Consider the following 15,552-nt stretch of genomic DNA (forward strand, 5'->3'; position numbering starts at 1 on the left):
ACTGTATTCTTCGCTATGGTACTGGTATCTTGTGAATATAGATAGGCTGCATTCCCAACTGGTATTTTGTGAATGGGTAGGCTGCTTTCCCAGTTATGTTATTTGTACCTCGTGAATGGATAGGCTGCATTCTTAGTGCTGTCATTGGTGTCTAATGAATGGATAGGCTGTATTGTAAGTGATGTCATTGGTATCTAATGAATGGATAGGCTGTATTGTAAGTGATGTTATTGGTATCTAATGATTGGATAGACTGTATTTTTAGTGATACCACTGGTATTTTGTGAATGGGTAGGCTGCTTTCCCAGTTATCTCATTCATTTCTCGTGAATGGATAGGCTTCATTCTCAGTGCTGTTATTGGTATCTCATGATTGGATAGGCCGCTTTCCCAATTAAGTCACTGGTATCTTGTGAATGGATATGCTGCATTCTTGAGGTCACTGGCCTCTTGTCATTAGATTGTCTGGTGCCCCCCCCCCTTTTGGATGAACACATAGGACAGCCTTAGCAAAAAGCATATTATGACATTTTCCTGTACCTTCCTTATTTTGCAGCCCTCCAAAGAACCACTGAAGGATCTGTAATTCTGCTGTTCAGTTAAACAGAATTTCTCGACATATTTTTAAGCTGTAAATTTTTCATTTGAAAAATGTCCCTGGAATTCCAATGTAGTTACCACACAGACGGCCTTGCTTGAATTACACAACTGCAGAGCAATTAAATAAAAACATAAAGTGTAACACAGTGAAGACCTTTGCCAAATGGTCCGAATACCATTCCGCAGGAGGTAGCTGTGCGTCTCTCCTGGAATCTGCTATACAAATCTAAAAAATGTGTTTTGTTATCAGACCCGGCTGACGCTGAGGGGTGCAGGCTAAGGTATATCACTGCCATAATGGGATTTTGTCAGCAAGTTTATGAGTTGGCATAAAACTTCATTGACAGCTTCTCCTAAGTGGTCTCTCAGGCTCCTGAGATTAGAGTCAGCTCCAGGATGGAGGCCGGGGTCCGGGCTAGCACATACAAAGAGCTTCTAGATTTGAAATAATTACAGTTTACAGGGTGTACATTCTGTAGCATGTAACAACATTTGTAATCACATGTAAAACTTTATTTACATGTAAAACATTTTAGTATTGAATTCATATTGTCAAGGTAATAAACTTGTTTGTTGTGATTAAAAAGCAATATATTACTGACCCTATTCACTGAGTCTGCTACAAAGGAGCCATAGTATCACTGCTGGATTCTACAAGGTTTTCCTTTACATCATACAAAGTACAGTATACCTGAAGGAGTTACAACACCCTCTTTTGGCTTTATGTAGGCAGTGTTTGGGAAGCAGAGCCAAAAGAGACAAAAAAACAGGAAAAAGGAGGAATAAAAAATGTAGGCTCCAAAAAAGACATAAAATGGAAAAAGACAATTTAGGCGCAAGAGGCCTTACCAGATTAGAGGTTAACGGTCAAGTGTTGGGAACCTGGATGAGAGAATAAAGTTTCTTGTACGTCAATTGGGCTAAATTATAGGAACTCTTGTCATGACAGTGTAGATCAGGGATCCTCAAACTACGGTCCTCCAGCTGTTGTGGAACTACACATCCCATGAGGCATACCTGCCAACTGTCCTGTTTTTGCCAGGACAGTCCCGGCAAATATGAGCCAGTCCAGGGTAATTTACGTTGTCCCGGCCCGTTAGTCGGGCTGCCCGTAAATTGCCCATCACAGGCAGCCGGTGCCCGTAAAAAAAATGGTTGCGGGCTGAAACTTTAGGCAGAAGTAGTGCAGCTGAATGGGAGAATTATTCCAACTCTGCTACTTTGGCCTTAAGTTTATATTTCCTTGCATTTTTCCACTAATAATGTTGAATGTTACTGGATTAATTGTTTTCTTGAAGTTAATTCTAAGACACTTTACCATTGTTTTGCATTCTGTATGACTTTTTTTATTCTTGAATAAAGTTTAAAATTGTGAAAAAAAAAAAAAAGTTTGAAATTCCCTTTTCAATTTCCTGTAATTCTCTCTTTATTGAGTAGATCCTATAATCTGACGATAAGTAGGTGGAGATTAATTATGCGGAGTGGGTGGGGCTTCATGGAAGTGGGTGTGGTAAGTAATTGATAGCTGTGCTGCAAAGTGTCCCTGGAAATTTTTTCCAAATGTTGGCAACTATGCATAAGGCATTGTAAAACTCTGACATTCACAGACATGACTTGGCATGATGGGATGGGAATTGTAGTTCCTGAACAACTGGAAGGCCATAGTTTGAAAACCCCTGGTGTAGAGGGTCTGTGGGATGGTAGGATAGTTAGAAAGAAAAAATTGTTGGGCCTATACAGTGGTATGGCGTTTCCCCTGTTTTGGTATCGTTTGTCTTTACCATGGCTTGGTCTCTTGGGAAGGCAGAAAATGATAAATTTTGAGCTCTTCTCGGGCCAGTGGGGGGCTGCTGGGGACAAAATTGATCACAGTCAAGCCTTTAGGTTAGCAGATAACAGATACAATGGTCTGGCTATAACATGTCTAAGTTCTTTGAGAACTCTCGGGTGCAAGCCATCTGATCCTCGTGATTTATTAACACTAACTTTTTCTAGTCATTTTTTGGGAAGGCAGAAAATGGTCAATTTTGAGCTGTTCTCAGGCCAGTGGGGAGCTGCTGGGGATAGAATTGATCACAATCAAGCCTTTAGGTTAGCAGATAACAGATACAATGGTCTGGCTATAACATGTCTAAGTTCTTTGAGAACTCTCGAGTGCAAGCCATCTAAGCCTCGTGATTTATAAACACTAAGTTTTTCTAGTCATTTTTTGAACACGAGTTAGCCACATGGGTACATTCAATATATTGCTATTAACATTACTATCTTGTTTATTATAACCCTCGTTTTCATTTGTATAAATGGAGGGGAAAGTCTTAGTGAGAACTGTCAAATTTTAAATTCACTTTTTCTCCTACTGACAATGGTTCCCAAACAAATAGGCTTAGAGCCCAACAAACAGGGACACAGACAGCAAGAAAACAAACAGAGATTCTTATCCTTACAAAACTAGAAAAAAATGGCTGGAGATATCCTTTTTTTTTAAATCAGATTTAATTTTTGCAAATATAGTATTTTAGTATGACAAAAGGTAACATACGTACACAAACCTACAATGATCAAACTGGTCATAATACAAAAATGCAGGGCAGTCACCAAAGCAAATGCAAACAGCATTAGGATAAACAAAGTAAATGCACTAAATACACATTTTCCTTCAAACTACACACCAACCATAGAAATCACAAGGAGCATTTATGAGAAAAGGAATTCTTGTGACGATATCCAGGGGGATTATAGCACAAAAAAGGAGATTAAAGTCAAGATAAAGTTTTGGTATCATAGCAAACATCCCTATTCAGAGTCTACCGATAAATGTAGGATATAGAATACATAAAAAAAAAAAAAAAATGAATACATGAAGAAATACGGTTAAGAGGAATCACAATCCCATTCCCCCTCCCCAACTGCCAAGTCCAACCACTGAGACCACATTAAGATAAATTTAGTGGGAGTTCACATTTTTCATGTCATTTGTTCATAGGAGATAAATGTACTTAATTCAGTTATCCAATCTCCAACTACTCTACTGTATGTTCTGCAAATAGGGATCTAAAAATTGCTAGAGCTTTTGTTTTTTTCAGTTGCAGCACTCTTTAAATTGCAAAATCCAGAAGCACCCCAGGTCTAAAATGTAAAATATGTAACTGTTACTTATCAATGGGAAACCCGAGCCTGGGATAATGAATAGAACCGCTCTGATGAAATTAACATCAGAAGCCCCCCAAAGGCAGAGTCCCCCCATCAGGTCAGAGCCCTCCCATCACATCAGAGTCCACCCATCTCTTCAGAGACCCCCCTATCCTAGTGTCCTCTGACTAAATCAGAGGACCCCCCCAGTCACACAGTTACCCATCACAGAGACCCCCAATCACAGAGACCCTCATTACTGTGCCCCCCCAAACACACAGTCCCTCATCACAGAGCCCCCAATGACCCAGTCCTCCATCACAGAGCCCCCCAATCACACAGTCCCGTATAACAGAGCCCCTCCATTCACACAGTCCCCTATCACAGAGCCCCCCAATCACACAGTCTCCTTTAGCAGAGCCCTCCTAATCACACAATCTACCATCAGAGCCCCCCTAATTACATAGTCCCCCACTACAGAGCCCCACAATTTCACAGTCCCCACTTTACATTAGAGCTCTACCCTTTGGCTGCATCAGCACATTAGAGGGTGGGAGGTGGAGCAGGTCTAAAGGAGCTAGACTTCCGCCCTCTCCTAAATGCTGGGGGTAGGCCTGCATATCATCTGCCCTGGATCAGCGTCATGCATTATCAAGGTCCAGGCAGGCTGCCCACCAAATAATAGCAATTAATGACGCAAAGCATTGTGGACCTAGAATGTCATTGGATGTTATGGTGCTGGAGGCCGGTCCACCCACACCATGGCAACTCATGATGCTAATTCAGAGCAGACTGTATAATTTCCTTGAGGAGCTCAAACAGCATCTCATTTGAGAAATGCTGCACTAGAGTGCTATGTGTTCCCAAAGCAGATGTTTCAGAAGGGACTTAGAATGTACGCTGGGGTTATACTTTAAACTTAAAATGTGCACTTATCCTTTAAATTCTTCCTGCCACTCTCCTTGCCTAGTCTTTAACTCACTTACCACCAATCCAGCGAAATTTCAGTTTTTTGGCCTCCTTGGCTCTGCTTTTCAAAATTTTCTCAGCCAGACATGTGCTTGAAAACCAACTCTCCATTCAACTCCAAATGAAGTATGGAGTACCAACTCTACATAGGATTGAATGTATATTTTAGGTCAGGGATCTCGCTTGATCAGGAATGGTTTCATAATAGACTGGAGGGGGCGGTATGGGAAAAAAAGCTATACATGTATTGGATTGTCATGCATTTACCCTGCATTTGGTATAAAAACTAAACTCCAGACAAACGTTAGACTTTTGAATGGCATGAAGAACGTTAGAACCTCTGTGAAATTTTGCTGTTTTTGTCCCTGTTGAAAGACTTTCCGCACCTCCTGTGCTTGTAGGGGTAAAGATTTTGCTGCATTTATACATACGTATCTAAAAGAGGTTCCAACGCTTCATTTTATCAATCACTGAAAGAAAGGTGACACTATGACAGCTCGGTAGTAGCAATCTTGTATAACAGTTTAATGAATTGTCTGAAGAGCTTGCATTTACTCCCCCCCAGGCCGTTCATTCTGCTGCCACCCCTCATGGAATGGATGCGTGTAGCTATCACATACGCTGAACACCGCCGCAGCCTGACCGTAGATGCTGATGACATCAGACAGACCGCCAGACTGCTCCTCCCTGGCCTGGACTGTGAACCAAGACAGCTCAAGTAAGTGACAGCAGAGCTGGGCTTTATACTGCTGGCTGGAGGCATCTCTAACAATACTCATAGACAGGAGATTTGTATTTCCACATCTGACCAGTTATGGTGAGACTTGGATGTCTATGCATCATGCACTTAGCAGCAAAAACTATTCAAATGTCTGTGTTTTCTTTTATGTATTTGTCTGACTGGGGTTGCCCCTAAAGTGGTAGTAAACTCAGTTTTTTTAACTTGTACCTACAGGTAAGCCTATAATAAGGCTTACCTGTAGGTACAGTGAATATCTCCTAAACTTGCATTGTTTTGAAGATATTCACACTGCATGCAGCCGAGGACATCACTGGCGCATGCGCTCTGAAGGTCCGGCATACTGTGCTGGACCCTCAGAGCTCCGTGCTGTAGCCGAAGGCTTCCGCATGCATGAGTTGGCAGTGATGTCATTGCAGCCTTGGCCACTCATGTAGCTGGGGGCCGCGAACCCAGGAGGAAGACCAGGGGAAGATGGAAGTCCTGTCATTGACAGCGCGCTGCTGGAGGGGTTCGTTTTATGGTAATACATAATGTGCTAGTATGCACTCTAGCACGTTATGACATTGCCTTGCAGGGAATGTTTTTTTTAAAGAAGTAAACCCTCTGAAAAAAAAGTGAACAAAAAAAAAAAACCTGTAAAGACAAAGGCATAATGAGCAAGTATGCATCGCATACTAGCTCATTATGAAGTACTTACCTAAAAAAACAAAGCCCCCGCAGTGTCGACAGGATGGCCGACATGTTCAGCCATCCTGCTTCCTGGATTGCTTCCTCCGGCCATCTGATTGGCTGGAGGCGCGATTACATCACTCCTGCGCTTGCGCGCGGGAGCCGCCGTTCACGGCATAGGGCTCTGAAGGACTCCTTCAGAGCGCAGGCGCCGATGACGTCATTGGCTGCATGCACTTATAAATATCTCCTAAACATGCACCGTTTAGGAGATATTTAAACACCTATAGGTGAGCCTTAATATAGTCTTACCTATAGGTAAAAGTATTTAACGTGGGTTTATAACCACTTTGAGCTGCGGTTTACCTTTTCCAGAAAATAGCCTATTCAATCAGAGGGCCCTAGTAGATATTAAGAATCTGTGCAGCTTTGTAAATGATCATTTATTTTATTCTTTTACCTGTAGGCCATTTGGGTCATCATGGAAGCCTGGCTAACAAAAACCCTAGTTAGCAACCCCCTCACCCTGCCTTGTTGCTAGGATGTGAAAACCATTGGTAGGGAAGAATCGTCCAGCGGTAGCAAACAAGGCAGAAGTGGTAGTTGCTATCTAAGCGTCTTTTAGACCGGCTTCTGAGGGGACCCAAATGTCCCACAGGTAGAACAATAAATTAATGATAATTTTTACAAAGTTTTTTTTAGCTATGGATAGAGTGGGGAAGGTGAAATATAATATTTATGTCTGTGACCCCATTGGGGGAATTTCCCTCATCTCCTGTTTCTGTGACACCAGTACTAGAAATAGGGTCATCAGTTGTCACTGGGACAGGAAGGCAAGGACAACCTAAAAAACATAGTTAAAAGTTCTTCCAACCCTACCCCACTCTACTAAAAAATTGTATTGCCGGTTTCCCCATTGAAAAGATTTAAATTAAAGTGTTAAATTCTTCATATTATATTATAAAATGAATAAAGATTCAGCAGGGATGATGGAGACCCTCTCAATTGGCACAGCTGGTGTGCAGGACTGGGATCTCATCAATAGTCTCTGAGATAAAGAAGAACCTGTTGTGGTAAAAACTGAAATATCTAGTTTGGGTAGGCTGATCCTTTAGATTGTAATGTTTACATACCTCATTGGTAAGCCCTATTTGACAAAATTTGCTGGATCACATGACCAGACAGGATCAAAATAGCCTCTTTCGGATGGGGCAGACTCTGTTAAGCGGATTCGCCTGCTCAGCAGGGGATCTCTCCGCTGATCCCTGCGGAGCAGGCGGATGACAGGTCAGTGTCTGCTCCGCTAAGCAGAGCGGAGAGACACAGCCCGCTGTTCTGTATGGGGCGATCGGATGGAAACGGATCGCCTTTCTGTTTACATCCGACTGTCATCGAATCCGCCGAATGGATGGTGAATGGATCCCTAAACATCTGTTTTTAGCGGACAGGATCGGATCTGATGCTCCTTCCTGGAGGGGAGGGAGGAAACGGGGAGGAAACCTCTTTAGTAATATAGTTAGCCTGCTCTTTCACTTTAATGCTAAGTGCATCTCACTCAGTTTTCTCTTAGTACCCCTGCAGAGTCCAACCTGTTGATTCTGCCGGTGAAGTCCATCTAATGCCTGTAATGGGGTGGCAACAATGCCACGCTGCTTCTGAAATCAGAGCAGAGTTGCCACTCTCATTAGGACTGTGCCTGCTTGCACCACAGTGGGTTCAGATGTGGCAGGGGGGCGTGTCTATCAGCATTATCACTGCTGGTTCACAGGTTTGTAATTTGGCAATCAACACCCGACCAAACCTAGTCCTACCCAATGCTTTCTGGATTGACAGCACTTCCTCTGTTGCTGAAACCACCCCCCCCCCCCCACACTGTGAGTTGCAGTGCCTGGGATGGGGAGCGCGTGAGACATAAAAAAATGTGAGCCCTAGTCAGCGGAGGATGATTTTTACTTTATGAATCTTGTTACTATGTGTAACAGGTACTTGCTTAGACTGTCATACAGAAGCCTTTATTTTACTTGCAAAGCAAACCAGAGATTTTGGAACCTCAAGTTCTCCTTCTACAAGTGCTCCTTTCATTTCTCAGAGTGCCAGAACCACTATGATCTCATATTTGTGAAGATTGGATGACCCCTGCTTGTCAAAGAGGATTGGGTCACCAGAAGGTTCTACATGCATGTCCCACTGACAGTATTTCCATCCACATCTTCTATCCCTCCTTATACTCTCTTTAGAATTCCTCTGTTGTCTTTTATAGGCCGGAGTGTTGCTTTAGCTCCCTCAGACGCCTGGAGGCTGGAGCAGCTGCTGAACGCTTTCAACAGGACCTGGGATTCCGAATGCTGAACTGCGGGCGCACTGATCTGATTCCTCAGGCGGTACGAGCACTGGGGCCTGAGGGAATAAACACCATGGATGATCAGGTGAGGGTGTGTTATATACAGTATGTGGCGCTACCCCCTCAGGGGCTGCTGGTTTAAACTGGTCCTCCCCCTAAATGGACAGAGGCCACCAGCCACCCAAGGAACAGTCCATTCACTGTGGCTGCAATAAACAGTCTAGGGGTTGTCAGCTTGTGATTTATTGCTGGTAAAAATGTTATCAAGAGTGGGATTAGAGCATGGAATATTGCAGAACAGTTAGTATCTAGCAATTAGAGGACAGTCTTTTCCTTAAGCAACTGTGAATATTGGACAGTAAGGCCTCACAGCCAGGGACCATGAGGCAAGTCTCTTTTGCATCTGGTTACCTTGCTCCACTTTACAGCAATTGGTACCGGTCCCAGAGTGATCTCAGGAACACAGCACAGTACAGGAGAGCACTCTTATCTAAAGCTCACAGTCTAAGTCACTGCTGATGACAGGGAATGGCCAGTATATGAGACCCCATGAGAGCTGTCCCAGTTCAAGCTTCCTTTGGCACATATATTTCAAAAGTCTCAAGGAATCAGTTTTGGGTCATTACAAGTCTCCAGGATAGCTGCCACCTTCCAGCCTCCTCCAGACACAACCCAGTGAATAATCCAGTCCTTCTCTATACCAGATGCCTTTGGTGAAGTCCTGCAGACAGTTCCAGGATCCCAGCTCTGCCAACGCTGAGACCTCACAGAACAGTAACACCGTCCATAGGCTACCCTGGGTGCATTTTGTTATCCGCTTCCCTAGACACCATTTGGACAAACCTTCGCAGGGATTGGCTAGGCCCTGATTAATATTTAGGCTGGTTATTTGAATTCTCCCTCCCTAAAGCCTCGTACACACGCATCGAAAATCGGCAGGGAATTTTCGTCCGACGACCGATCTGCTGATTTTCGGCTTGTTAGTATGATGCTTCCGACAACCAACTCTGACTTTTCGGCCGAAAAAAATCTGGTGTGCAGGCTATAAAATTTTTGTCTGCCGTCAAAACACGGCCGATTTTCGTGCAGTCAGTACAGATTTCGACAGGGAAAAATCTAATGAGCAAGACTGGGCATGCTCAGAGAAGAAAGAACACAAAGAAAGCAAACCAACACATGACATCACTTCTGAAGTAGAATTTTGTTGGGTGAGAAAATTTGTGTGCAGTCTAGGCACATTCCAACCAACAAAACACAACTCTGGACAAAAGACGGACGATCGGTCGGCCGATAATCGTTGCGTGTGTATGGGGCTTAAGTTTTAGAAACTTCTTCTGGAGGCAGGGGAAGCAATCAAACTCCCAGCCTGTGAAATCCTGAACATACCAGGCTAAACAATAACTGCTCCCTTGATTAGGAGTGAAATTGTAAGAGGGGGGAAAAGGTAAACTTTTCTCATACCGGGTAACTCTAATAAACTCACTTTGGACTCTTAGAAGTTGAGCATCTCCACTTCTATTTGTTTCATTACAACTTTCAGCTGCCCTAGCTGTTTGGAGCTGGCACCCTTTGGTTGGTGCGGCAGGGTTGAGAAACCTAGAAAGAAGAATTCGGGGATTGTCTGCAAAGTACTACTGGCCAACAGTATTACTTCAGTTGCAGATGAATTATTTTAGGTTGGCTTCCATTCTCAATGTGGATCCCTGTTTCCCTACATACAATGCCAGGAACATAGCTACAGTATATTAAAGAGTGGCTTGGAACACCTTTATAGCTGCCATAGCAGGAGTACACCATCCATCAAAAGACATAGTCATTTTTCAGGAAACTTTCCACCACCACTGCCAAATGTCAGTTTTGGTTGGGCTAACTAAAGCTATTCCATACTACTAATCTTGACGTCCCCCTTATTATTGCTAGTTCCTCGGTTGTCTTTGAGTGACTGCCTAATATCAGTGTTAGAACTCGTGTTCCTCACAACCCAGCACAGTGGATCCAAACATAGTTGAGTCACAGGATCAACCTGATAGCCAGGCAACTAAAAAATTCAGTAGGAGGTCAGTGATGGAAGCATACATATTTCTCCCAGTAAAGGTTTCCATTAAACCATCTTGGCCAGTCACAATGGACTAAAGACATTTTTACATTCATTGTGCTTTCCTGTATAGCCCTGGCTGTGGCCAGGATAAAAAAAAAAATCACTAGTAAATGTAATGTAAATTTATCTGCAGGATTTTTTTATGCTGGCTCAAGAAATACCATGTGCTGACTATGAAAAATCTATTTTGGCAGCAGCTCTGTGCAGAGTCCTACGTGGGATCATATGACTGACGTACCTGGACAGCGATCAGACAGCTCTATTATGGTTTAAAAAGATGTTTTGTCTAACTGAAGAGCAAGATAATGCTTTAAAAATGCATGCTGATTAGGGAGCATCTATCATTAAAGAGACCCTGTCATCAACATAAAACTTTGTGGGTATAAGCACAGAAAAATCAAGTATTTTAAATGATTGTTTGCAGTATTTTCCTTTCTTTGAATTATATTTTTATTCAGTTGCAATGTGCCTTCAAACGTGATAGAAATTTTGACTACTCTGGGAAGAGTTGATTCCCTAGCACACCGCCCTCCTTTTTTGCATGTCATATGCCTCCCTTTTCTGGGTGTCTATTAACTGTCTGTGCTGACCCAGCTCTTCCGCCCCTCCATTCACCTCCCTAAATACCCTTTAATGCAGCTAATAAGGGTAAATAGAGGGAAAATACTAGTGTATTAGTGTTAGTTGAGTGCTAGCTATGGGTCCGCTGGGGATGGTGACATCACATCTAAGATGGCGGTAACCAGCAGCAGTCTCAGGGCTTTTAGATATCTACACAAGAGAGGCTTTTACCAGTAAATAAAATTAATACAGTACAAGCATTAAATGCACATTTAAACCTAAGGTTAAGTTTTGTTGAAATGAATGGCTACAGGGTCTCTTTAATGATAGCTATTATAAAAAGATATATATACAATACAGGAAATATGTGTTAACAAAGGTGTTTTTTAAATTAATGTTAATGTAAAGATTTTAATCACTTTCTCTGTGGATAAAGTTAAATTGATTAGAAGGTCCAGATGTACCATAAGGATCTGGGTCACTCATCTGACCACTTGTCTTTATGAGTCATTCCAATTACTCAATCTATCACGGTTATGTGACTAGTATGTCAGTATGCCAATAGTGACACAAACTACCAACTCTTCTTAGTGAGCTGGAGTGAGAGAGACAAGGGTTACATAAGGAGGGTATTTTATGTTAAATAGATTATATGAATGGATAGAAAATGGGATGGACAGATTGAAGGATGGACAGATTGAAGCATGGACAGATTGAAGCATGGACAGATTGAAGCATGGACAGATTGAAGCATGGACAGATTGAAGGATGGACAGATTGAAGGATGGGTAGAAAGAGGGATAGATAGAATGAAGGATATATCCAAGGATGGACAGATTGAGAGGTGCATAAATTGAAGCATTGGATAGATTAAAGGATGGCCAGATTGACGGATGGACTAACTGAGGAATTGATAAGTTGAAGGATGGACCAATTGCAGGATGAATAGATTGAGGAATAGATAGATTTAAGGATGGCCAGGTTGAGGGATGGACTAATTGAGGAATTAATGGATTGAAGGAGGGATAGAATGAGGGATCGGTAGATTGAAGGATGAATAGAATGAGGAATGGATAGAATGAGGGATGGGTAGATTGAAGGATGGATAGAATGAGGAATGGGTAGATTGAAGGATGGATAGAATGAGGAATGGGTAGATTGAGGGATGGATAGAATGAGGGATGGGTAGATTGAAGGATGGATAGAATGAGGAATGGGTAGATTGAAGGATGGATAGAATGAGGGATGGGTAGATTGAAGGATGGATAGAATGAGGGATGGGTAGATTGAAGGATGGATAGAATGAGGAATGGGTAGATTGAAGGATGGATAGAATGAGGAATGGGTAGATTGAAGGATGGATAGATTGAGGGATGAACCGATTGAAGGACAGAGTGATTGAGGGATGAACAGATTGAAGGATGGATAGATTGAAGCATGGATCCAAAGATGGACAGATTGAGGGATGGATAAATTGAAGAAGAGATGGATTGGTTGAGAAATGGATGCATACATTGGGGGATGGAAAGATTGATATATGAATACATAGATTATTTCCATCAAGCTGATCACATTCATCATTTTACTACCCATGAACAATAAATAATAATTCTCTAAATCCCCTTTAATATGTAAACATTGTTTCTTTTCCAGGGTTTGACGCCGCTCATGTACGCCTGTGCAGCTGGGGATGAGGCCATGGTGCAGATGCTGATAGAAGCTGGAGCTGACCTGGATGCTGCGGTAAGAAAACCACTTGTGGGACTGTGCTTAAAGGGTTGACAGTCACTATGATGGCTGGGTACCACCAATAAAAAGAATAGGTCCCCTAGATTAGAAAACAATAAGGTCCTTATTATATTTATAGGCTTCCTTATAAATATGATGCATGTCAAAAACAGGTTAATTTTTATATGTGATTAAGTGTTTCATAAAAAAAAATGGTTCAATAAAGCTTGGAGAAAAAAAAATTGATTAGTTCACCTAGTCAAAAAAACCTTCAGGGGCCATCACACCTGAGCAGTCAGAAGCACAATTTCACATTTCCACTAGAAGTGCATCAATGCTTGACACTAGGATTCCTTTATATCCAATGGTGCCAGTTACATAGTTACATAACTACATGTTAAGTTACATAGTTACATAGTAGGTGAGGCTGAATAAAGACAATAGTCCATCCAGTTCAACCTGTGTAGGTGTGTGTGGCCGTAATCATCTCTCATACCCCTGAATGTTCTGATCCTTGAGATGTACGTCTAAGAGTCTTTTGAAAGCCACCATACTTCCCGCAGAAACCACCTCTTGTGGTAGAGAATTCCACAATCTTGTAGCCCTAACAGTAAAGAACCCCCCACATTGTCTGAGGTTAAAATGCTTGTCCTCTAATCGCATTGTATGCCCTTGAGTCCTCATGCAATCCCTTCGACTGAATAGCTTTTTTTCTATGCTGAGATCACCATTGAGGTATTTATAAATTGCTATCATGTCCCCTCTCATGCGTCTCTTCTCCAGGGAGAATAAATCAAGCGATTGCAGATGCTCTTCATAATTAAGGTCCTCCAATCCCTTAATTAGTTTAGTTGCCCTTCTCTGGACTCTCTCCAGCTCCAACACATCCCTCCTGAGGACTGGCGACCAGAACTGGACAGAATACTCCAGATGTGGTCGGACCAGAGTTTTATAAAGTGGAAGGATTATACCTGAGTGTGGCCTGAACCTTGAAGCTCATCCCTTGAAGCTTCTTATGTAGCAGAGTTAAACAAAGAAAGAAGAAAGCTGCGCTCAATACACTAACCGACGTAAAGGCTGCCAGTACAATAGTATAATCAAACCATAAAGCAATTGTGTTCAAGTACAGCGCCACATAGAAAAAATTAACCTAAAGGTAAAGGAAATAAACAAAGTCCAAAAAGTCCATCTAAGGCTGAAACTCAGGTGCAGAGAAATATACACATAGATTCCAACACCATTCGTGCAGATACACTCCTGACGATCACCACGTGCATGAATAAGGTTGTCTCCTTACCAGAAATGTAGACCCCATGTTAAGGAAGGTCTACCAAGCATGAGGTGTAGGACGATCATCGAGGAAGGGTCCGCTCCGAATCAGCCTCCAATCCTCCTCTGAATTTTCAAACAGGACAATGGACTTTGTTAACTTCGTAAACTCCAAGTGATAAACATTGATGTTCCTCCAAAAATAAATGGGGGCTCACATGGTGAAGTACGTACAAATTTATTACATAAAATAAAGGTTAAACACTCACATGTTATCTGCTTGATACAAGCATGTAGTAGCAAAAGTTGGCCGCAGCTATAGGCGTATCTGCATGGGTCTGGCGTGCCTGACGCGTTTCGTCCTACCATAGGCGTTGTCAAAGGCCTATGGCAACGCCTATGGTAGGACGAAACGCATCAGCCCCCATGCAGATACGCCTATAGCCGCAGCCAACTTTTGCTACTACATGCCTGTATCAAGCAGATAACATGTGAGTGTTTTACCTTTATTTTATGTTATAAATTTGTACGTACTTCACCATGTGAGCCCCCATTTATTTTTGGAGGAACATCAATGTTTATCACTTGGAGTTTACGAAGTTAACAAAGTCCATTGTCCTGTTTGAAAATTCTGAGGAGGATTGGAGGCTGATTCGGAGCGGACCCTTCCTTGATGATCGTCCTACACCTCATGCTTGGTAGACCTTCCTTAACAGGGGGAGACAACCTTATTCATGCACGTGGTGATCGTCAGGAGTGTATCTGCATGAATGTAGCAGAGTTGCATGTTTTGGCCCGAAAAGACTTCAGTGGGATAGTCCTAAATTGCATGAAACACATGTAAAACCTGCCTTTTTTGAGCATTTTCTTGCTTGGTAACAAGCTTTCCATTGGCTAAAAATAAGCAAAAAGGAAATCACTCAAGTCTGAAATGCATTTAAACAATCCAAAAAAAAAAAAAGTAAAACAGCCAAACACCTAACTCAAGTGTAAATGGAGCCTCAAACATTGTTTTATATATGGGACAAAAAAAAAAAAAATAGAAAGTTGTAATGGAACCAAATATACCCAAAAAAGTGGTGCATGCAGATACTGAACCCTTTCTAATAGCCCCCTTGTATGTGAGATCACTTTCTGATATTTCTGGCTCCTAATGGCATATTTAGGTATCAAAGAACAATTGTAATAAAATCATTTATCCGTTCCCCACCCCATGTATTACAACATCGTATTGGAACACTCCAATGACAAGTAACAACTAGCAATATAATTACATTATAATTGAGTTTGGCAAGCCAAATACAACATTACAGACAATCTAGCCCCAAAATATGTTTTTACTTGGTGTCCCTTTAAGCAGAGGCAGGGTATGGCTGAAAGGCTGCTTCTGTTTCACAAGGAGGTTATATTGTGGCTCTTGTGGTTTTTTATTATTTGGAAAGTCTG

General features: G+C 42.2%; 1 protein-coding gene across 1 annotated transcript in view; it reads left to right on the top strand.

Annotated features, from left to right (window-relative positions):
* The window catches only part of ABTB2 (ankyrin repeat and BTB domain containing 2), a 179,439-nt gene that overhangs the window by 125,093 nt on the left and 38,794 nt on the right, over positions 1 to 15,552 (top strand). Inside the window, exons 4-6 of the mRNA XM_082269867.1 lie at positions 5,264 to 5,416; positions 8,370 to 8,535; positions 12,763 to 12,852. Of these exons, the coding sequence (XP_082125993.1) occupies positions 5,264 to 5,416; positions 8,370 to 8,535; positions 12,763 to 12,852 (409 nt within the window). The remainder of the gene's footprint in view (positions 1 to 5,263; positions 5,417 to 8,369; positions 8,536 to 12,762; positions 12,853 to 15,552) is intronic.

This window comes from Pelophylax lessonae (assembly GCF_965119305.1).
Source record: "Pelophylax lessonae genome assembly, chromosome: 10".
Classification (NCBI taxonomy): Eukaryota; Metazoa; Chordata; class Amphibia; order Anura; family Ranidae; genus Pelophylax; species Pelophylax lessonae.